This window comes from Pholcus phalangioides, unplaced genomic scaffold (genome assembly GCF_987345545.1).
Source record: "Pholcus phalangioides strain wild (caught in Gottingen) unplaced genomic scaffold, Ppha-v1.0 ptg000001l_1, whole genome shotgun sequence".
Taxonomy (NCBI): Eukaryota; Metazoa; Arthropoda; class Arachnida; order Araneae; family Pholcidae; genus Pholcus; species Pholcus phalangioides.
The window spans coordinates 27,858,687-27,882,848 of record NW_028301594.1 but is presented as its reverse complement, the minus strand read 5'-3'; the positions used below and the strand labels follow the sequence as shown (position 1 = coordinate 27,882,848).

General features: G+C 35.8%; 1 protein-coding gene across 1 annotated transcript; it reads right to left on the bottom strand.

Annotated features, from left to right (window-relative positions):
* Positions 1-3,346: 3,346 nt before the first annotated feature.
* LOC149090250 (ribosomal L1 domain-containing protein 1-like) lies at positions 3,347-24,079 on the bottom strand. Its single transcript, XM_089233366.1, has 7 exons — positions 23,951-24,079; positions 22,372-22,532; positions 18,600-18,750; positions 15,745-15,893; positions 15,481-15,582; positions 13,830-13,996; positions 3,347-5,638 (listed from the first exon to the last, which is right to left on the bottom strand). The coding sequence occupies exons 1-7, from the start codon at positions 23,981-23,983 to the stop codon at positions 5,358-5,360; spliced, it is 1,044 nt and encodes a 347-aa protein (XP_089089492.1). The 5' UTR covers positions 23,984-24,079; the 3' UTR covers positions 3,347-5,357.
* Between the last annotated feature and the right edge of the window lie 83 nt (positions 24,080-24,162).

Here is a 24,162-nt window from a genome sequence, read left to right as displayed (position 1 = left end):
TGCAAAAGATCAAATTTTCAAACATGTCATCGAGAACTGTGATGTGATTCTGTCTACACATTCGGCCATATATGATGAAAAGATCCAGATCATTCTCACTCGATCCTCTACAAAGAAGTTGAATTTGTGCATCATAGATGAGGCATTCGCATGCACGGAAGCTGAAAGCATCGTACCGTTACTGTACGGCATCGAGAAGATGGTTCTTATTGGAGATCCAGCAGCTCGACCACAGGGTCTCATAGACGAGCTGAAAGAGACAAGTTATAATCAATCGCTTGCTCAACGCGTGAAGGATGCCATCGAACTTTCCATGGACACATGAAAGAAATCAGTATTTTTTCCCCTTCTTCGGGTTTTTACAATTTTCAATAATTCCAAATAACATAACTTTAATTACAATATTCATGTAGCATATATCAGTGATGGGGAGGGGTAGACCCTGAACTATTTTTTTATAAGTTTTTTTTTGGCAGTATTATAATAGATATTGTTGAAAATACAGAAATGCCATTAAAAAAAAGAATCCAAAGTTTTGTGACGCAGGTGGAAACTGAACTGCACATTCGTGAAAATATGAGTATACTGAGCTGGACATTTGTTTCTCTCTTCTGCTAATTATTTGGGTTAGATTAAAGGTTATGAATTTCTCTGGCTCCAAGTAAGGTGACTGATTGGCTCAACAAGAAAAATGTATCCTATGTATATAGGAATAATATATTATTGAGAATAACAAACTTTCTTTGGGCTTGACCACTTTGTTAAGCTTGTATGCATTCTCATAAGTGCTGGCTGACACACTTTTGAACTGTGGCAGTATAACTTCTCTTATCCGGCCACCCCCCTCCCCCATTAGTTATCAGGATCTTTTCCCCCAGCCAGCTTAAAAAAAAAAATCTTGTTTCTTGTGCAAAGAGAAGTGATTTTATCATATATGTACAGTAATTCGTAGAATGAAAGAGTCTACTGGCTCTATCAAACGTTATTTTGTAACTTTTAAATACTGTGATTCATTTGCCTAAATGGTACTTACGTATTATCAGTGCTAGGTTTGCATTTGTGGAAACAAAAAGTATTTACAACGATAATTTGATTTCTGGTGAGAATCAATCTGATCACAGTCCCCCCCCACTCTTAACTACATATTAAATTTTTTGGATAATTTTTGATTTATTTTTCACTAGTACTCAAAGCTTAGCATCCCGACATTCCCAAAGCTTCACCAGGTCATGATTTGCTTGCTGGCTGGGGTTGCAGACCAACGTGCGAAGCTAGTTATGACAGGATACAAGCAAAATCACCAGTGAAACAAAAATGTTTAGTGTATCATGAGCACACATATATGTGTGTGTGTGTGATGCTATTCTGCTTTTATTTTGTCATGATGGCTCACTTTGCATGCTTATCTGCCACCCCCACGCAGCGTGTGCATTGTGAACCCTGCACTACTTCGGGTGACCCTTTTGGGATGTTAACTATTGGTTTTGAGTACAAGTGAAAAACCTTGCGTCTTTTCACACACTGTGCCATTTTCTTTGCTCGTGAGAACGTTAGGGTTTTTTTTCTTTTACAGGCTCTTTTTTATGGAAGGTCCTTTTGAATATCAACAAAAATTCTCTTGCTACAAAGCACGATTCAATATGATTTTTATTGCATTTTGCATGGCTGTTTTTATATTTATTAGAGATGTCTGGAGGTATGAAATTTTATTTCAGGTATAATAGATGAGGAAAAAAATATGAATTCGGCAACCACACCATTTTAACTAGTAAGCTTTGCCCTATCAGGCGGTGCTGCTTCAGCATAGAGTGAATCATTTTACTTTCAACCCTTGTTTAAATGGCTGATCCTTGGTCCCGATTAGGCTGGTTAAGAAAGGTTTTACTGTAATTATAACCAATTCTGACTTATCTTGATCCAATTTGTTTTCTTTTCAATGTTTTTTCTGGTTTGTTGTATAAAATTTGATAATAAAAGTTTTCATCAAAAAGTCATTGAGATCAAAAGATTCATTCATGGTAACTAATGTTGCGAGTGATTCCATGCTATTTGAATGGAGTTGTGATGATCTTGGTTGTATGGTAATTTTTGTTGCATCAAATTCGCTCTATGCACATACCTTATTAAATGGGACCTACAATTTACTGCTCATTCTGAACAGCTTTCAGGCTTCTCACAGAGAAAATGCATTAACCAGAATGTGCACTACAGTAGCCGTGGAGGGTGTCATCTTACTAGTGCTTTCACATCAGCAGAAAAAAATTCTAAGACTGAGTGGGGGTTTTGAACTCATGAAACCTTTGAACATCTTTTGTAACAGTAAGTCAGTGGTTCCCAAACTTTTGTCATCAGCGGCTCGCATGTCCAATTCATGGTTTCATCTGCAACTCCTCAGAATAGTTTGCTATTTTAGCACATAAAAGAACCATTACAAAGCATTAAATAGGCACACAAATCAATATCTCCAGCTCACTGTGATGCCCACTTTGAGAAACACTGCAGTACGTGAATCAATATAGTCTCTGTGATGATATAAATTCGGGCACACGCATACCCAGTCATCAACGAGTAGCATATTTCATGGCACATTAGAAATTTTAAATAGGAATGTTTACGAGGGGCGTGCATGTATGGTTTATTAGTATTGATAGATACTTCAACTAAAAAATGTTTCAGCAGATGTGGGCTCACTCACTAACATGACGCAGCTACATTATGTGCTCAAATTTTGAGAAGACAGAAAATCTATACAAAAGCCATTCAGAGATTTTAAAAAAAAGAAAGATTTTTGTGAACAAAGTAGGGATTTTTTAAAAATGAAATTACAATAGAGTTCTCAACAGAACTACCACATGAAAGAATAACCAAAGATTCTGATGACAATCCAAAACTGCATCAAAAAGAATATTAAAAAAAAAAACCATATCTTATAATGAAAACCTCGTACATAAATTTCTTTTTCAAAATGACTTTTTGGCAGTTTTAGAATGAGAACACGACATCTCACCTATTACAGCTTCCATGAACGAGATTTTCATTATAATGTGACGGTATGCATAGGTACCAATGTTTCTGATTTACCTGGAAGCCTTCCAATATATTTTAGCCTTATTGAAATCTTCTGGTCGGAAACCAGATTCTTCCAAATTTTTTGTCTCTATAGAAAAATCCCAAAAGAAAACACCTTTTCAGTCCTTACAATCACATGCTGACTATATTTTTTCTGAGAAAATATGGGAAATTGGTAATAGTTACCCAATATGATGCTAGAATTGAGTGAAGTTGCTAATAATTGCTGAAATCAGCAATGGCAGTAAATGAAGTGTTACTTCAAATGCATTAAAATGAATTCTACGAAAAACGTTAATTGTGACAAATATGTATTACAATATTGTTATATAGTCTTATTATAAATTTACAATATTATAAAATTTTGATTTTAGTGAAGGATAAAAAATTTCAAATAGGCTTCATTGAAAATACGGAAAAAAGGAACATGTTTTAAAAAAGTCTGATCAAAAAATACAGAAACGTCTCGGGTAAAACGGGTCATACAGCCATCCTGTGTAATCCCAAAAAAATCATGTTTTCCCTCTTATTGGTATTACATGGTTTTCTTCTTCAATGTAATATTTCATCCTGTGATAAACTACAGATTTTTCAAATCTGGGAATTGGCACCTACGCATATTCAAAAAAATTGTCAAATGGGGGGGGGGGGGGTGAATCAGAGAGGCAACAGACATTCTTTCCCTGGTAAATTTCTTGGGGATTATTTTTCCCCCAATAATAATCTTATCCATTAGGCAGGGCTCCCACTCGTCCTACTTTTGTCTGATTTTTCCTACTTTTTTTTACCAAATCCTATCGACAAAATTTGTGTAATTGATTTTAATTGAGCAGAAAATCATTGATATATTGCCAAATATTACAAATGTTGAAGAATGCAATTAATGATTCTGCCAAAGCAGAAATTTTATCATTTTTAAGGTTATTTGGGGGGGGGGGGTGTATGTGGACCAGTTGGTTGATTAATTTTTCATTTGCTCAGTTTGAGGGTTCAACAAGTATAGTAGTAATTAAAAACTTCTGTCTGGATGGGAAAAATAATTTTGTATTTATTACTTCGTGGTCTTGGACAGTAACTAACATTCAAAATTACGGTGCAAATAGGTGAAACAACAGTTTGCATTTCAAAGCAGTTGGATACATAGGCCTATTCTAGGTTTGGTGATTCTGGTGCTACCCAATAGCATTCAGTTGTCTTCTGTATTTTTAAGGCATGAAAAGGCATAAACAATATTTACAATGCTCAGCAAAGAGCTAGAACTGGAAGTGCTTCGTTTGTCAAAAATGATTACACTGGCATTGAACAGGAAAATGTGAACAAATCCCTTTAAAAAATGATGGATAACGCAGTAAAACAGGTTCACCTTGGCTTATTTACATCAGATCTTGCAATCTACACATTTTGCACTGTGCTTTTGAAAGTGGTCTCGAAGGAGCGTCATTCTTAAAAAACGTACACCTTCAAAATTTGCTGTGCCTTGTCAAAGAGAGTTGACGAGCTCTGCACTTTGGAGACTCCAAAAAAAAAGAATTTAATATATATGAGGAGAGACAGCAAAGAATTATCTGCGGTTGCTAGTACACTGTTTTGGCCAAAAATTGGTTTTGTAACCAAGTCATTTATCATTTTGCTTTGGCTTGAGTCAATCTTATAGGAAACTGAAATAGTGCTATGAAAAAAAAGTTAATTCAAAATTTGAATTTTTTTTTTTTGCAAAAAAAAATTTTTTTTAGGGATTTTTTTCCATTATGCCATGATTATGTTGTCTAAGGGGGTTACCCTCTCCCATCCTACTTTTTATTCTTGCGTTTTCCTACTTTTTTTCATTTTTTGAGTGGGAGCCCTGCATTAGGGTAAAAATTCGAGAGATTGAGGAGAAATTTGGGGGGACTTCCTAGTTATGTCACTGTCCTCTAATTTTGATAGTCTAATTTCTTGAAAGTTGGCTATTCTGAAAGTTTTAAGAGAGGCCACTACTGCCTTTACTTTAGTGCCTCACACCACAGTGCGCAACATATGCAAGGCAGGGTTGTGTCTCCAGTAGTGTAGATGGTAGCATGCTCGCCCGGTATGCAAAGGACCTGAGTTTCGAGTCCCGGTGGAGACAAGACTTTAAAATTATGTTTTTGAAAACATAAATGCTGTGGCAGACAGATTAAGAAATATAGTAAAACTAGAATAAAATGTCAGCCTATTTTCTTCATGAAATATTCTCACAAATGTATTCACATAAACAAAAAAATTATTCATACATCAGAAAAAAAATTATTTCGTTGAAGAAGCCAACCTTATTGCGTTGCTTTTTTTTTCTGATATGCCATCTTTTTTTGATATGCTATTTTTTTTCTTTTGTTAATGCGGAACATCATTTTGCTTTTTCTTTTCCTATCTTCGGATAAAGTTTTTTCAACTTCAGAATCGCTGCCAGATGAATCATCCTTGTTTGGAACAAGTGTAATGTAACCGTTTGGATATACTTTGACCTTGGCTCCTGATAAAGTCGAAATTTCTTCAGGCTCTACACTTTCAGGTTCAGCTTCCTTCGGCAGTTTGACATCATTTCCACTCTCTGAAAAATAACATTATGGGATGAAAATAAAAATACATTACATAAAAACACATTAAATTAAAAATTTCAACCCCTTAATTGTAGGATATATTGGGAAAATGCAGAAAGAAACGGAAGCCCTTTTTCCCATTTAATTTTGGGCATCGATAAAAAAGCAAACAATTCGGCCTTGAAGATGAAAATAAAAACCAATTTTTCTCATCAAAATTTTTTTTTTTTGCCTAATCACTAAGATTGTACTCACAACACAATGTATATTGCACCACATATGCATGCGTGTAGCAGGCATTTTTTCGCGACTTTCACAGGAATTAAATCATTCAGTAAAATTGCTATAAATTGAGTACTTCGTTTTTTTAAAAAAAACTTTTTATATTTTACACTCTATGATTACCTCAAAAAAACATTTTTTAAATAGATAAATGTAGAATAGTGAAGTAAAAATAAAAAATAAAGGAAAATAAAATATAATAAAAAGAAAATAACACTTCGTTCATTATCTTCAATCAGCACGTCGCTCCAAACCTAATCTATTGTTCTGGAAATGCTTATATCTGCATAGTACTATCGATGTATAAGCGATACAAACAATATATGCACTTACAGTAACCCGTATTTATACCTTGCAGCTTCTTTTCGCAACCATAATCATTTTGTAGCTCTGATTCAAGAACCATGGGTCAGAAACGGGATGATTATGGGCCGTCTACCCAACTCCCAACTCTTCGTTAAGAAAGGAACGGGGTTTCATCCAAGAGCATGTGTATACCTTGCCAAAAGTATCCATGCCTGGGCACTGCCACAATTCACATCAGAAGACGTTGTTGCAGTTCTGATTAAGGGCAAGGGACTAAACAAGAATCGCCTTATTATGATCTGCTCAGTCTATATGGCCTATGATCTCAAAATTCCGCAAATGTTCTGTGAACTGGTGGAATACTGCGAACATCACAATATAAGTATGATATTTGGATGTGATGCCAATGCTCACCACACAGCGTGGGGCAGCTCAGACATAAATCAAAGAGGAGAAACATTACTGGAGCTCCTCATGAAAACCAATCTGGTTTGGGCTAACCAGGGGCACACACCGACTTTCCGTACATGTAATCGGGAAGAAGTTATTGATCTGACCCTGGTCTCAATAGATATTGCAAACACGATCAAGAGATGGAGGGTCAGTGATGAACCCTCCTTATCTGATCATATGTTCATAAACTTCTACTACGAAGCAACATTTACTCCCACTTTTTTTCGGAATTTTAAGAACACAAACTGGGATCTTTTTAATAGAAACCTGGAAAGCCAGCTCAACACTCTCGCCAACCCCTGTGACGAGATCTTAACAGTAGATGACTTGGATCACCATGCTGCCATTCTGACAGAGGTGATCAGGAACTCAGCGAATCAGGCGTGTCCACTCAAGCCTGACAAATCTAAAGTCTACTCAAAAAATTGGTGGACTAAAGATCTTGAACTCCTCCGTAAAGAAACGAGGAAGGCACACAGGAAGGCTGTTAGGACTAAACTTGAATCAAATTGGACTTACTATAAGGAAGTCCAACGAAAGTTCAAGAAAGAAATCAGAAAAGTGAAAAATAGTTCTTGGAAGAAGTTCTGTACAGAGATGAATTCACTGTCAGAAACTGCCAAGGTTACCAAATTGATCAAGAACAATTCCTATGATAAAATTAATGTTATAGAACGACCAGATGGTAACTATACTGCCAGCCCAGTGGAGACGCTGGAATGTCTTCTGGACTATCACCTAGGTGGACCAACGGAACCAGACTGTGGTGTACAGGCTACGCCCATCCTGGAACCAGTAGACACCTCAATAGCCAACATGATAGTTGAATATGACAAATGTACCGAAGCCTTGAGGGGATTTTCTCCCTTCAAGTCACCAGGCACAGATGGAATATATCCTATCTTTTTACAAAAAGGATGGAAAGTTATAGGCATTGAGCTGATTCGCCTCTTCAAAGCCAGCCTAGTTTTGGGATATATACCAAAAGTATGGAAGAGCTCCAGAGGTGTCTTCCTACCAAAACCAGGAAAAGACACCTATTATAAATCATCATCCTTCAGAATGATTACATTATCTTCTTTCCAGTTAAAGTTACTGGAAAAACTGATACTCTGGCATCTTCAAGAGATTCCTCTCTTAATGGGTAAGATTAATGTGAACCAGCATGGTTTTAATACAGGGTTTTCCACTGACTCTGCTCTTCATCAACTGATTTGGAGAATTGAAAACACAATTATCAATGGACAATTTGCTGTTGGTATTTTTCTGGACATCGTTGGAGCCTTTGACAACGTTACTTTTGACTCTGTATGTAAGGCACTAATAGATTTTAACATTCCACCTATGTTAACTAGATGGATTGATCATATGCTCAGGAACCGAACAATCACTGCTCATGTTCTTGATGCCCAAGCTGAAAGAGCTATCAGAAGAGGATGTCCGCAAGGAGGAATCCTTTCTCCCTTTCTATGGAACATGGTCTTCAGCTCCCTGATCTCTGATCTAATGAAAGGACCAGGGTATACACAGGCATATGCAGACGACTTAGTCGTGCTCATTCAAGGGCATGATTTATCCACAATGAGGATTCTTGCTCAACAAATTTTAAACTCTGTCAGCAGATGGGGTGACAAACACCAACTAACATTTTCCACGGAAAAAACCAGAATTGTGATTTTCACATGGAACAGAAAATGGGAAATTGGAAACTTAACCCTCAAGGGACAAGAATTAACCATATGTGACAGAGTGAAATACCTTGGATGTCACTTGGATTCTAAGCTCTCCTGGAAATCCCATATTCATGAACGAGCTAAACGGGCCACTAATATACTTATGCTGTGCAAAAGAATTATTGGTAAAGCCTGGGGTTTAAACCCTAAAACCACTCAGTGGATTTATACTGCCATAGCACGCCCAATGCTGAGCTATGGTTGTGTGGTATGGCACCAGGTGTTATCAAAGACCTCTTATGAAACTGTCTTGCAAAAAGTGCAAAGACTAGCTTGCATTCTTATCACGGGAGCCTTACCCAGCTCTCCCTCCATCGCCCTTGAAACTACTCTTAAGATACCACCTCTGAGATGGTACCTACAAGGAGAAGCGTTTAAAACTATGTATAGGATGGAAAGAAATGGTACATGGTGCAATCGACCATATATGGGATACAAACCTTCTTTCAAGAATCATCTTGACAGCTGTCTACTGGGAAAAGCGGAGATACCCTCTCTACTAATGCCAAAAGACTCCTGTTCCAAAACAAAAAATTTTACTAAATGCTTCACTATCCACATACTCAGGAGAAATGAAGTTGCCCACATAATTGATAGCATCTCAACAGGAGTTATTGAATGTTACACCGATGGCTCTAGGATTACTGATACTGGGGCTGGAGCAATTTTCCGCATCTTTGGAGTGGATCACGACTACCATAAGATACATTTGTATCTAGGCAAAACGTCGACGGTCTTTCAAGCTGAAGTATTAGCAATAGCCATACTGGCTGAAAGTCTGATTACCAAAGGGTATCATGGAAAACAAATTGTTATCTTCTCTGACAGCCAAGCAGCACTATTGGCTCTTGACAACTTCCTCAAGTTTCAACTGTGTGTAAAATACTGCACTGACATGCTGAATAACTTGGCCGCATTGAGCAACAACATCAACCTTTACTGGGTTCCTGGTCACGTAAATTTCCAGGGAAATGAACTCGCAGACCAGATAGCCAAAGAGGCAGCGAACATGAAGCTATCTGGTCCTGAACCTTTCTATCCTGTTTCGATGTCAACCATCAAAGGAGATGTCAAACAATGGATAGAAGACAAACACATGCGGCAATGGAACTCAAGGCAGGACTGCAGACAGGCCAAGCTGGCCTTGGGAACCCATCCGAATATTGCTAAAAAACTTATCTCATTGAACAGGAAACAAATTCGACAGGTTATACAGATCATCACTGGTCATGCTAACCTAGCGAAACACCTACACAACTGTAGTTATACAGATTCACCTATTTGTCCTGCGTGTGGAGAAGAAGACGAAACTCCACTCCACTATGTGGGACGATGTCCCGCCTTCTCCATCCCGAGAAGGAACTACTTCGGTGATCATCAGGTGACTCTAAGTGAAGTTGTGAATGCTCCCAGCATTTACAACTTGGTAAATTTTCTAAATTACACTAAACACCTAAATTCATGGTGAGTTTCAATTCTGCTTTAACTTGAACTTTCATGCATTACTATTTAATAACCTCATGTTGAGTTCTCAGCCATATCCCTGAGACCTTCTCTGCTCCTTTTCTAAAAGGGCACCGCAGACAGGAGCAGCCTCAAATTCTCTGACATGGCTTTACTGGTTGCGGTTCTCCTTAATGTCCCATACAGAGACCCAATACAATGTGGTAATAGACACCATAACTCTCGTCCCCGGAGCAGTCACCAAACTCTGGGTATTTCCACAGAATAATATCTTTCTTCATTCTTACATGACCTACAACTCATGTTGAACCACTTGGTGCTAGAGCAATGGGCAAAATTTGCCTAAGCTCTTCCCCTATGGGACGCCAAATGATGATGATGATGAACCCGTATTTATACAACACCAGCTCTCCACCGCAAGTCTGCTATATACATACTTTTATATGACCCCCGTGCCTAAGTGGCAGATTGTAAAAAAAAACCCCATAAATGTACCTAACAATGTTTTAACACACAGTCACCTCTATCTTTTAGGACCAAATAATTATTATCCCATAAAATAATTTTTTTTCTTCAAATCCCTGATTAACGGGGACATCCTTTCTTTAGGGACAATTTTTTTGTCCCATTGGTGTGTGTAAAAAAGAGGTTTTACTATACTATAATTACTCATTATGTAGGCTTCCCAGACCTACCAACGTCTAGGTGAAAATATTGTAACTTTCTTACAAAAGTCTGGCAGACGTACTTTTAAATGTTTTTTTATGGGCATAATAAAAATTAATACATATGTTGACCGCATTAACCATATTTTACGCTATTATTTTGCGACTAACAGTTCTGAAGAAACGTCCAGTCAATTCACAGATGCTTCCGTGAATTTCAGATATTTACTTGGAATTTCAGTTGTGTTGAAAATTTTTGTTTTCATGAAATCATTCTAATTAACAGATTCATAGAAACCTTCAATGGCCAGCCTATCCGCATTTTTAGCAATAAATTGTGAATTTTACCCACAAAAATTGATGCGCCACATTTTCCAGTATATAGATCTTGATTTTCTGGAATTTTTGCGATGAATATGGTCCAAGTTTTTATTCCTTTTATGTTGATGGCAATAATATTTAAAACTGGCTATATGAATTCATAATCTAACAAGAAAAGTGAATGTTGTGAAAACTGGCATTGCCAGGATAAATCCTGCAAGTTCACAGCTCTGGCTTCCATGCTATGGTGAAAGCTCGAAAAAAATTCAGGATTTACTATAGCAGGCAGTAAAAAGAAAGTACTGGGATATCCTGAGGGGGGGGGGGTGCACAGGGAAAATCAAATGGAAAGAATGGCAACAGAGCTATGAAAAAAAATTTAAATTTAGACGTGGAGTAATAAAGCTTTCAAGTGCAATATGGTGGCATTGGTGCAGATGCTTAAGATTTTTTAGCCTTATTAAAAATCTTCTAATCAGAGAAACCAGATTGTTCTAATTTTTTGTTTCTTTATTGAAAAATTCTCATTCATGCTTTCCTGGATAATAAATTCATAAAGAAAATACTTGTTCTCAGTCAATCTAAGGCACACTATTTTTTCTCAGAAAAATGTGGGAAATTAGGATTTTAAGTATGGGAGCAATTGACATTTGCTAAATATGATGCCTAAAAGTGAGCTAAGTTTCAAATATTGCTAAAATCACCAATGATGGGAAATGAATCACTAATGTGAATCACAGTGTGGATTAAAATGAAATGTTAAAATTAAATTAAAAACATTATTAAAAAATTAAATTAAAACAGAAATGTTAATGACTATGACTAATATGTAATACAATATTCATATATACAGTCATAATGTTCTTCACGGCTCCCACTCAAAAATGAGAAAAAGTAGGAAAACGCAGGAATAAAAAGTAAGATGGGGGATGGTAATCCCCTTAGACAACATAATCATGGCATAATGGAAAAAAATCCCTAAAAAAATTTTATTTTTGCAAAATAAAAAAAATTCAAATTTTGAATTAACTTTTTTTTTCATAGCACTATTTCAGTTTCCTATAAGATTGACTCAAGCCAAAGCAAAATGATAAATGACTTGGTTACAAAACCAATTTTCGGCTAAAACTGCACTAGCAACCACAGATAATTTGTTGCTCTCTCCCCTCACATATATTACATTCTTTTTGGAGTCTTCCAAAGTGTAGAGCTCGTCAACTCTCTTCGACAATGCACAGCAAAATAAAAGTAATAAATACAAAATTATTTTTCCATTCAGACAGAAGTTTTTAATGACTACTATACTTGTTGAACCCTCAAACTAAGCAAATGAAAACTTAATAAACCAAATGGTCCACATACAACCCCCAATTACCTGTGAAAGTGATAGAATTTTCTGCTTTGGCAGAATCATTAACTGCATCCTCCAACATTTGTAATATTTGGCAATATATCAATGATATCCTGCTCAATTAAAATCAATTACACAAATTTTGTCGATAGGATTTGGTAGAAAAGTAGGACATTTTACCAGAAAGTAGGAAAAGTAGGACGAGTGGGAGCCCTGGTTCTTTTATAAATAAATAATGTTATGTATTTCCAAGAGATCTGTGGAATTGACCAGTGAAAAAAATTTATCACCCACATCATTAGCCTTGAGAAGAAATATTTAAGTAATCTATATATAAAAAATAACATGCCCTGACTGACCGACTGATTTATTATCACAGAGCTGAAATCACTGAAACTATAAATGTGAAATTTGGCCAATTGTCTTTGACTTGCTAAGAAAGGGTTTTTCAAAATTGGACCCCCCTAAGAAGTCCATAAGGGGGGGGGGGGTGTTCAAAGGTTATGTATAGAAATCATGATGAGCCGAAACCACTCAAACTATATATATATGAAATCACAAATATTGTACACCCACGCTGAGTTGGCCTTTGGCTACATCATGAAACATCACGATGGGCGATTCCATTTATCTCCTTTTGGTAAAAAGGCCACAGGGAAAAGCAGCAGGTTGGTATTTTCCATTGGCATCTTCTGCGCTATTTTAGAGAGTTTTTCCCATTTTTCCCTCCTTGGAAAATGAACCCTTCCTTCACGTACCAAGGCCAGAGGCCAACTCAGTATGAGCATACAATAATTGAAATATTGAAACTGATATGAAATATTAGTGGTCTAATTTTATGATGTAAGTACTCACTAAGAAGTGGTTTTCAAAATTCAACTCCTAAGGAAGTTCACCCAAATATAGATTGCATTTATGATCACTGAGCCGAAACTGCTGAAGCTATAAATGTGAAATTTAATCTGTATTTTTATTTTGTAATTGAGACTCACTATGAAGGGATTTTTCAAAATTTAACATCTGGGGGGGGGGGGGGGTCATAAGGGGAGGGGCGTGTTCAAATGTTATATGTGGCAGTCATAGCTGAGCGCATACTGCTGAAGCTATAAGTACAAAATTTGGTGAGCTTTACATTGTATAGACACACTACGATAGGATTTTGTAAAATTTTTAACTCCCAAGGGGAACATGAGGGGCTTAAATGTTATATGTGTGTGTGTGTGTGGGGGGGGGGGGGGAGAGAATCATCACAGAGCAATTTTCAGATTACTAAATCCATGTGAGCAAAGCCGTGGGTAAAAGCTAGTCTGGCACTAGTTTGTATTCGAATCCTCAATAGGCTATGTTTTTGTTTGTTGAAGATGAAGCTTCTTCATTCTCTAGAATGATGTAAATGATTTTTGCTTTTCAGAAAACAAGCTGCACTTAAATATAATCACAACAAATATAATCAAGTTTTTCAAAAGAGAAAATGAAATGTTCACATATATAAGTATATTTTACGATTTATGTCTGAAGCCTGCAATGCCTGAAGTGACAGGCCTTGCAGTGAAGATGTTATAATTTAAAGACTTGGACTGTAACATATAATGCAACCACTACTATATAAAGAAAAGAAAATTCTCACCGAAAGACACATATAATGGCAGAGCCTTTGATTTTTCTGTTTTCAAATACAGACCATCAATGTTTGGAGTAGAACCTGGAAGCTTCTGATGAAGAACATTTATGGTTTTCATTATATTGTCTATGATATTTTCTGTTTCCCAATCAAGTTGCGCAACTTTCAAGCAACTAAACAGAAACAATAATGGTCAGTGAAATAACTATGAATGCTGCAGACTTTTTAAAATAAAGATCCAGATATTGACACAACATTACGTAAGATAATAAAATCAACATAAAATAAGTCGCCTTGTCCGGTAAAGACAAAAAGAACCTCACACCGGGGACACCTAATTTAATGGACTGATAAGGTCTGAAAAGAAGAAGGGCAAGGGCTGTGTCCCCGTTAAATTCTTAATTTTAATTCCGCTATAAACATTTTCATTTAGTTTTCATATCGATGGCACCACCTCTTTATATTCAATGGAACTTCAGATTGCGAGAATAATTTGTTCCGTAATCACACACACACACACATAGAAACACTCGCATATCCCCATGAGAAACATTCTGCTTCACATGATACGTTGTACAACTGTCTTCCTCACATCAGCTACGATTCTTTTCACAGATAAAGTGAAGGTTGATTTATTTTATATGATTGCATTTCTAAATATACAGTCAACTCCAGACTATCTGGCCTAATGTGGAAGAAGGGTGGGCATGATAACAGAAAAGCCAGGGATAGGCTGGAGCTCTATAAATGCAGTCTCCCCCCCCCCCCACCATAAAAATATATTTTTTATACCAAAGCCAGCTTTTATTCCTATTTTCTGACCTCAAACTACATGGGAGTATTTAATAAATGTTTGTTACGCACTTCAGAACTGTTCTGTTACAGAGAGACAGTCAATAACAACTACATCTGTTAGAAATTATCTTGCATACGCTTTATTTATAATTTGTTTCATTTACACGAGCATTATGTTTGCATCCATTTCCATAATACAGTAAGTCCAGTTTATTTCTAAATATTCTTATTCAATAATGAAATATGATTAAATTAGACCAACTTTTCAAATTTCTTCACCTTCAGTAATTTTAAATTTTTTACTAATCTTAATTTTTTCCTCATGCTGAAATAGGAATTTCCGATGAGTCAAACTAACACTAAAACTAAAAGTTTTTTGTTGGGTGCTGTACATTCAACTTATTGTGTTTTGACTGTATATTGTGATTTTTCATCACACGCTATTGCAGGGTTCCCAGCAAAATCTGCTTGATCATTTCCCTGAATAAAACTCTGAAAGAAACGTAATATGAAATCCTACTTTTCCAAATTTAAAATTTTTGTTTTTCTAGTTTGTATTTTTCCCTCCACTTAAATTTTTCCTGCATTTTATAAAATATTTGCATATCTCCGTTACTTTCGCCAAACATTTAACATTTCCCCCTGACTTTCTGGGTTGCTGGGAGCCCTGTATTGAGATTTTCATTGTCCAAAATGCCAATTCGGGAAGACCTCCTCTGATGTCAATCTGGTACACAGTAGCCTCCACAGTTAGAGGTTCAAAGTGCAAAATCATAAAATGATGAAATAGTAACGATATAATTCAACAACTGTGAGACGGGCAGAAAAAATTTTAACAACAGAATTTCTAACAGTTATTTACCATGTGTTGCCACGTCCTGTAACAAACAATCGGGTGTTTGATAAGGCATTTTGCAGTTCCTTCTTTAACTTTGTACTCTTCAAGTTGACTTGCTGGGGAAACCTGAAAATTACACGGAAAAAATAAATATAATAATGGAAATAAACTATTAATAATTCTTTTATACTGCAAGAGCAAACTAAATTTCTAGACACCTGTAGTATAATGGGAAAGGTTACACTCTGTAATTTAAAAAATGGGATCAACAATAGCAATATCACTCACCTTCGTTTCTTGAAAAATGATTTCCCAAGAACTTTAGGTAAATAAGCAGCTATTTTATCTTCAGCAAGAAAATAATCATAAGCAGCTGCCAACTGTCTCTTTGCTTCGTGAGGCTTATAATCTGTTCTAAGTTGTCTTAGAGGCACAACCTTCCAATACCAAAGAGAGAGGAAAAGGTAATATTAAAGATATGTGTAACATTTTCTCAGATGCATGATATCAATTTTTAATATTAAAATCACATACATTTTTTAACATTTTCGTTGTTTATATTAAAAAAAACTGTCTCTCCCATGGTCTCATATTAAGTTACAAATAATAAAAACATCAATTATGATAGTTGCAGAACACATAATTCAATACTACTACTACTAACCCGCACACAGAGTTGTAACTAGACACAAAGATTTACTCTGTCACCCAGGGGCCAGTATTAATTTTAGTGCCCTCCTCCACATAATTTTGAACAGAAACTCAGGGCACTTCCTGGTCCAGGGTCCGGAGCATCAGACCCTTCAGCCTTCCCCTAGTTGCAGCCCTGCATGCACACACGCACCACATAAAATGATACCTCTGCTAATGAATGGCTCGGTTTACAAAATTTTTTCCATGATTTTCCTGCTCAGGCTAGTGATTATTTTTGTTAGTATGGATGCATGCGCTTATAGAAAACAGTCACCCCATGAGCTGAATTTTAGCGTCAATCATCACACACACACACATCAGAATTACTGTCACTCGAGCCCAATTAATTCTTGTTTTCCTTGGAATCTTTGTCCAGATGTACCTACAGACAGACAGACAGACAGAGACATGACCGCCCAGAGAGACCAGATGTACCTACAGTTTTCTTTCCAGGGGGTCTGTCCAGACTTTTTTTGTAGGGTCCTGTTTTTGTAAAAAGGGTAATTAATTTTGAGGGAAGCAAAATAATCTAATTAAATAACCACAAAAGAAATGAAAGGCCAATTTTCTTAATTTGTATTTTGTGAAGGGTGGTTTTCTAGATTCAGAATTTCGCAAAAGGTCTTTTTCAGATCCAGAATTTTGTGAAGGGTCCAGAAAACTGACCCAAATTTTGGCTGGACAGAGACCCATGCTTTCTGAAATTTTTTGAAGCATTTCATGTAAAATGAAAGATTCAGCTAAATAGAAATACATTGAGAAAAAAAAGGAGCAAATGTTTTCAGAGCACGCATTATTTTAGTGCAAGACTCTGAGCATTGAACTGAATAGTCTGTACATTCTAGGAACCTATCTTTTTTTATCCGCAATATATCAGACACAGAAATGAGCTGACCAAATCACAAATGAATAGAGGATACCAACGAACACAATCGGGTTGTGTTAACACCATATTTGGTAGACTAAAGCTGGTGTTGAGGTACTGAAAAATACTGTGCTTGTACATTACTGGAAAATAAAAAGATCTTCAGAATCTCACCTTCCTGTAGATTCTCATTCATTCAATTTTAAAGCTGTTGATTTTAGCCTTCAATCAGTTTGTCTTTTTTATAGCATTCCTTGGTGTTTTAAAGAACTTATTTTTAAATTTTGAAATGGAACAAATCAAACAATTTTCTATAGAAAACTATAGGATATTACATTTTTGCTAACCAATGTGATTATGGAACAAATCATTTTCTTTAGCCGATCAAATATCGCTGTATTTATGATGTCTGAGGAATGTATTTCATGCGTTCATGTTTCTGTACATGAGATGAAATGGGAAATGCTAGAATTTTTGTGCTTTGTGAGAAGAGTCTGCTCCATGTAAAGATTTTTTGCAGGGAAGAATGGCTTGAAGTCCCAAAGCAGAATGTACTGAAAATTGCAGAACAATTTCAGGAAGGATCTTAAGAAAATGGAGAAAAAAAATGTGTTTTCTAGATTGTTATGAGAATTTCTAAAACTGCTTAACCGTATAAGCATCTCGTACACATTCTTCTGCTGAATCTCTAACGAATCGGTAAATGCCAGAATGCGAATGCATGACTATCACACATAGAAAATTGTAGGTGCCAATACCAATTTTTTAGTCACTATAGCAGATGTGCCAACTTTTGAAATCCAGAAATTGTCTCGAGGAGGGGTAAAAAAAGTTCATAAATTTTTTTTTTTTAAAATCAATTAAGAAAAAGTTACATTTCCCCTCTCCCAAGGCAGGTTCTGCATTGCCCCTAAGCAGAATATAATTCCATGTCAGTCTTTCCATGCAGAATAGAGAAATCACACCTACATACTGTTCATACAGTATAGGTGTTTCCTTTCGTAGATGCTATCAGTGATTGATAATCTTGGGTAAATGAACTCTTAAAAGCTTTATATTTAGCTTAAAGTTTTATATTTTCTTTCTGAATATGTTTAATCGGAATAAACAATTAAAAAAAATTCAAATTACAAAGCTGCCGACGAAAAAACGTGTTTACCGCACGGCTGTTAATGGAATACAATAATGATTATACAGGAATTTCGGCAACCAATGTCATGCCCCTGATAAATGATTGCCCATAAACGCTACGAAAATGAAGTCGCGTCTTTGCCAGTTGCTTAAATGCGGTCACAGAGACTTTTTTAAGGCTGCTCGATGGAAATGACTACGGCTGTCCTCTATGGGTGTTTTTCCTAATGAGGACGGTAATCATTGACGCCACGACAACGTGAAAGCTCGCGTAAAATCTAATTTTCTGCCAAAATCCGGAGAAATTTCAACAAATCCGGAAAGCGGGAGGAAGGATGAAAAATCCAGTTTCCCGCCTAAATCGGGAGAGTTGGCAAGTCTGCTATAGCAACTTGGTGCATAGGATTTGTCAAACCCTGATCTCATTCATTCAAAACTTCAACAATTCTCTCACTTCGGATATGAAGTTGATTCCATTCTTCCTAAGCAGCTCCTTGTAATGAAGAACAGTAGGCTCGATATCAGCTTTTCGGTCTTTTTTATCTAGATCTCCAGTGATAAGACAAACCTCGCTGGTGTCAGAGAGAAGGGAATGTGGCAAAGGACTGTTTCAGATGAAATAAAAAAAAATATCTTTACTAATAACACCATTTTATATGAATGATTGAATAAAGATAATATCAAAAATCTATATCAAAGCATTGAAACATATTCACATATACAGAATGAAATTATGCAAGTAAAATTTAAAACTTATTCATAGCTACCAACTTTGGAAGAGGGTGAATTAGGGATTAGGAATTAGGAGATTTTAGAATTAGGGAGGTTTTTGTGCTGATCCAAATTCCGTACAAAAATAAAAAATACAAAGGGATTTGTTTAAAAACAATGCTCAGAATTTAAAAAAAAAAAGGGAAATTGTAGGAACTTTTTTATAAAAAAGTAAAATTGTCTGGATTTTTCCCTTCGCAAAAACATGACATCATGCTTGCCATTGTCAAGTGCCACAAAGTTGCCAATTATCACCAACAAGTAGGTTAAATTACTTGTCATTACTACTCCCAGCATATCATGCCAAAAAAAAAATCGACATTAGGTCTAAAAAGGGACACATGGTCAAAGCAAATACAAATCATCTTGCCAATTTCAGATGTCGGAATAAATGCAAATTTTGTCTTTATTTTCCCTCGAAAATATTTTGCGATTTGATGCAATGGCTGCAATTCACATTATACCTATGCCATTTCTGGGATTAAAAACGAAAACGACAGTCTTTCTCAAGGAAAAATTCTTTGGTGATAATTCTTTCCCCCCAAAAGTAGGTTTTACAATCAAGGTCAAAATTCGGGAGATATAAGAATTTTTCGGGATCCTAGAGAAGTACTTCCAATCGAAAAAAAGGATCCAAATAATGTGTATATATGTCAGTTATGTCACTACACATGTTGCAAGGCGGTTTTGTATAGTTATTAAAATATTAATTTTTTAAACAGAGACACTGTGCTCAGTAACTCAATTAGAAAGTTGTTGCCCTGTCCCTCCTGAGGCCAACAAAAAAAGCTTCCATGTTTCTAGGTGCAATATTCACTGAGATATTCATTTTTACCAGCATTATGAGGTTTAATTGCGTTTACAACGCTATTTTTTCCCGAACTTTCCTTTGTTTTTCAAATTGGAATATTGCACTTGGAAAAATGGCAGGGTTCATACTCATTCTCCTAAAAAAATTTCCCTGACTTTTCCAGGTTTTCCAGTCAATTTTTCTAAAAATTCCAGGTTTTTTTTTAATCAAAAAGTTGATATAAATTAATAAAAATTTACAAAAAAAATAATTATAAAATTATTTATATTAATTATGAAATTAATAATTTTAATTACAATATCATAATGACATCATAATCATAGATTTTTTTACAAGCATTTATGCTTTTTCAAATACGCCTGATGGAGAAGAAAAATGGAACAAAATTAAGAAATGAAAGATTTTTCCTTTTTCTGCAATTTCAGTGCCCACAGCCTTTACAGTTGTTTCCTTTGTGACATAATTAGTCAAAGATGTAGTTGGTTTCACTGCAACAAAATTCTTTACAGTTGGCTTGCACTCGTGTAAGCGCTGGAACTGAGAAGTTTATCAATCGGGTGTTCACTGAACTCCTCTGATTTCACATGCTTGTCATGGTTCTGGATAACTTACCTGCCCATGTTACGAGTTTTGCCGCAAAGCTCTGCCACCATGCATTACACGGGTCGTTTTTGACTGCTTCGATCTCATCAGCCTACTGACAATCCGCCCACACAAGTTTTCTTACAACACAAAAAATCGTTTTCAAATAAAAATACTGAAGTGGAAATCAAAATATACACGTGCGTCATCCGCCGTTCCTAACTGAAGTCAACTTACAAAATTATTGCAACTCAGCTTTGTAATCATCGCTTTCTATGATGCGTAGTTATGATGTTTCTGGAAACACTAGAAAGAGTTACGATAAAGGTAGTAGCAATACGCTTTTCCAAGCGGACTTACAAAATCCTCGTTCCTCCTCGGCAGTATCTCTACTGTATAGTTTTTGCGATATATTGCGATATTTTACGGATTATAAATATTATATTTACGATGTTATCGGAATTCCCTTTTTTATCCCGACGGAATTTTTTCCCCCTATTTATTTATTTTTTTTTTGATCGATTTTTTTTCCGATCGAACGGCAATCATGACGATTTTCCAGGTTGTTGTCTGAAATTTCCAGGTTTTAAAACAAAAATGGGTCATTTTCCCTGTTTTCCCTGACTTTTTTTTGAGTAAAAAAATTTTTCCCTGACTTTTCCAGCTTTTCCCTGACCCGTACGAACCCTGGATGGATTATTTTGTTGTTATTGGCATTAGGAGAGACAGAGCAACAACTTTCTAATTGGGTTTTTGGGCAGAGGATGTCCATATAAGTCAATTTTTTTTATTTTAATAACTATACAACCCCTTGCAATATGAATAACGTATCTGAGTACTGCACGTTATTTGGGAAATTTTTTTAATTTGAAGTACGCCTATAGGATCAACTGTTTGCCAGTAAAATATCACGCATCCCATTACCTATGCATCCTGTATATAATAATAATACAGTAAAACCTCTCTTTGGTGGTCACCAGCGGGACAAAAGAAATTTCCTGTAAAAAGGAGGGGCATAGTTAAATAGGGGTTCGAAATATACATACTTTTATTACAAAAGGGGAAATTATTATTTGGCCATAAAAGAGGGGTGACCACACCTGAGAGGTCACTGTCCATTATAAGAGTGGTTTTGCTGTAATAATTAGGGCTAGGATTTTTATATGATCTGGGGAAACTGACAGAATATGATCCATAAAAAATATAGTCAAGCCCTAAAAAAAGCTAAAAATATACTTTTATGCACAGGCTGACTATATTTCCTCCAGAACAATACAGGAAAATCACCATTGTCAAAAACAATGTTAAAGGTATACATACAATTACCAATTATTGCTAAATTCATCAATTGTGGGAAATAAAGCTAGGGAACAGATAGCTTGGGTAAAAAATCCCTGCTCCTGAAATATTCAAAATAATGCATAGAAATCCTGGCCCTAATAATATGTGTGGGATGTTTCTCTTGATAAAAAGACCATATTATAAAAAAACTACTTGCATTGAAACGATTTTTGATTAACTACATTTTGGAATGGTTATTATTTTTTTTTTATAATGATCTTGATCTGTCCAGTCCAGGGAATTGCTAGTGTTGGTAGACATCCATGTCCAAACAGGGATTCAAACCAGCACCTCCTAGAGATAGAAGGCCTCTGCACTGTTTGAAATAAACATTATTTAGACTACCTAGAAAGTTTACCACATTTTAAAACAGAGCATCCTATTTCGTTTCTTCTTATTTTGGTGTAGAATCTTCCTGATTGGCTCACAAATACTGCTTTGTGATTGGATGTGGGGCATAGAAATCGTCAATTCTAAGCCCGATCATTTCTTTTCCCTCACAATGATGATACTGGCACGAGCAGGGAATTTTTTTTCCCTGAATATTCGTAGGAAAAATAGACTACTTACTGACGTCACAAGCAGAGTGCGGAAGCCTTCTATCTCTAGTAGGTGCTGTTCAAACCCAGACCTGCACAGTCAGAGGCTAGCTACCTAACCACTCCCATCACTTTAAATTCTCAAGATAAAATAACGTAAAGTGAAAATGAACTCGACTTACATCTTGATAATTTTAACATTTGCAAAGTCTGGAATTTTCTTCAGCTCAATCTGAAGTAGTAGCGCTGCTTCATCAACCTCTTCCAACAATGGCCTCTTTCCAGCATTTTCCTCCACATGCTTCTTGTGAAGAGACCGGACTGCTTCAATGGCTGATACAACCTAATATGAAAATTAAGAAATTACATTCAGCAATATTAAAAAGCTTGGGGTACTCAGAGAAATACAACTATATAAGCAAATTCATCACAAAAAATGACAAGGCCACAGGAGATCATTCAGATCACCAAGGCAGACATAATGGTGCCAGGTAGCAGTAACTTTTCTAGATCTTTCCATTCCAGGTGGTGGCAGTAACTCGAGCTCGTCAAACAGCATCTCGCTTTGTGTAATATATGAAATAGCGTCATTTTATTTTCCATTGTCTCGTCATTAGTATTATTTTGGATTATTTTTCCGTGCATCAGGTTGTATTTTCTTACAACTTGATTAATATATAATCTAAGATATATTTATTCTTATTAGTTTTCGTAACTTCTGCACTTTTGTCATGCCTTCAGTTTTCAGTCTCGTAAAGAAATATCATTATTTTAGTTTATTATTTAAAAGTGTGGATGCCCAGAGAGACTTACGCCCTGATCGGTATATTATTTCAAAGAGAATCCAGGTTTTACTGTTTGTACGAGAATCTTTATTTATACTATTATTATTGGTTTCACTTTTGTTATGTTTTGCACCACTATGTTGGAAATTTTTTTTCTTGGCGACTGTAGCATCTGTTTGGCTTTGGCCACTTTCGTCCAGGGCATTGGATGTGTTTGGCAGTGAAAAAAAAGGTAGCCAAAAATCTGGATTATACAGCATCTGTTCCACAATCAAAGCACATCTTTATGAACTCTTATGGACTACATTCAGCACTCCTGGTTTAAGTTATAGGTTGGACAAATCACAAAAAAAAATTAGAATCTAGCCAACTTTTTTAGGATTTTAGCAGTCAAAAGCATTTTCTTTTCTATTTTTCTGGAACTTTGGCTCCTTTTTATGACGGTGTTCTCAGAATTTTATTTAATTATTACACATAGAAAATACTAAGATTTATGTCATCATTACGTATCTCGATTTAAATCAAATATTTTTGATATATGTCAAGCAATTTTGAATACTATTTCTTTTCAACTTGAATGATGTAATAGAAGCTGTACCAATAGAAGTAAATAAGAGATAGATTCATATTTTAATTATTTAAGCATTAATATTTAAATAAATGTGATAAAGATACATGTTCTTTGGTGAAGAGGTTCTTCTCAGAAGATTTTAGTAACTAGGCTGGGGCAACCAGGGCATTGCCCCGGGGCCCCCAACAAATAATTTTAGCACATAATCACCCTTTCAAAGAGGGCGGCCCCAAAATAGTCTGCTCCGAGGGGGCACTTCAATAAATGCAAATGATCCCGATCTTGTGTTACTCTTTTAAATTTAAACTCAACACGTGGTCCTCCATTAGCGTATTTACATCGAAATTCCACATAAATGAATGAAAAACACTTATTCATAAAATACTAATGGGAAAACATTAAAACCTGATTTCGGTCAATTGAAATCTCATGCGTCATTGTAATTTTCTTTGTTGAAAGGTTTACGAGACAACGTGGTTTAAATTACTAGGATGCCACAATCGTAAACAAATTCTCCGATGCACTTGACTTGACTTGGTGGAAAGAAACTCTTATCAGTGAAAAAATTTATAAACTTTCAAATCATATGTTTCGTTTTTTTAAAGATATAAATTGAT

Excerpts from the sequence above, each read along its gene's own strand:
- LOC149090250 (XM_089233366.1), bottom strand. The coding sequence starts at position 23,983 with ATGACGCATGAGATTTCAATTGACCGAAATCAG. Across the intron at positions 22,533-23,950 it reads TTTCAATTGACCGAAATCAG|GTTGTATCAGCCATTGAAGC; the intron begins GTTTTAATGTTT and ends TTTTCATATTAG. Across the intron at positions 13,997-15,480 it reads ACAGGACGTGGCAACACATG|TTGCTTGAAAGTTGCGCAAC; the intron begins GTAAATAACTGT and ends GTTTCTGTTTAG.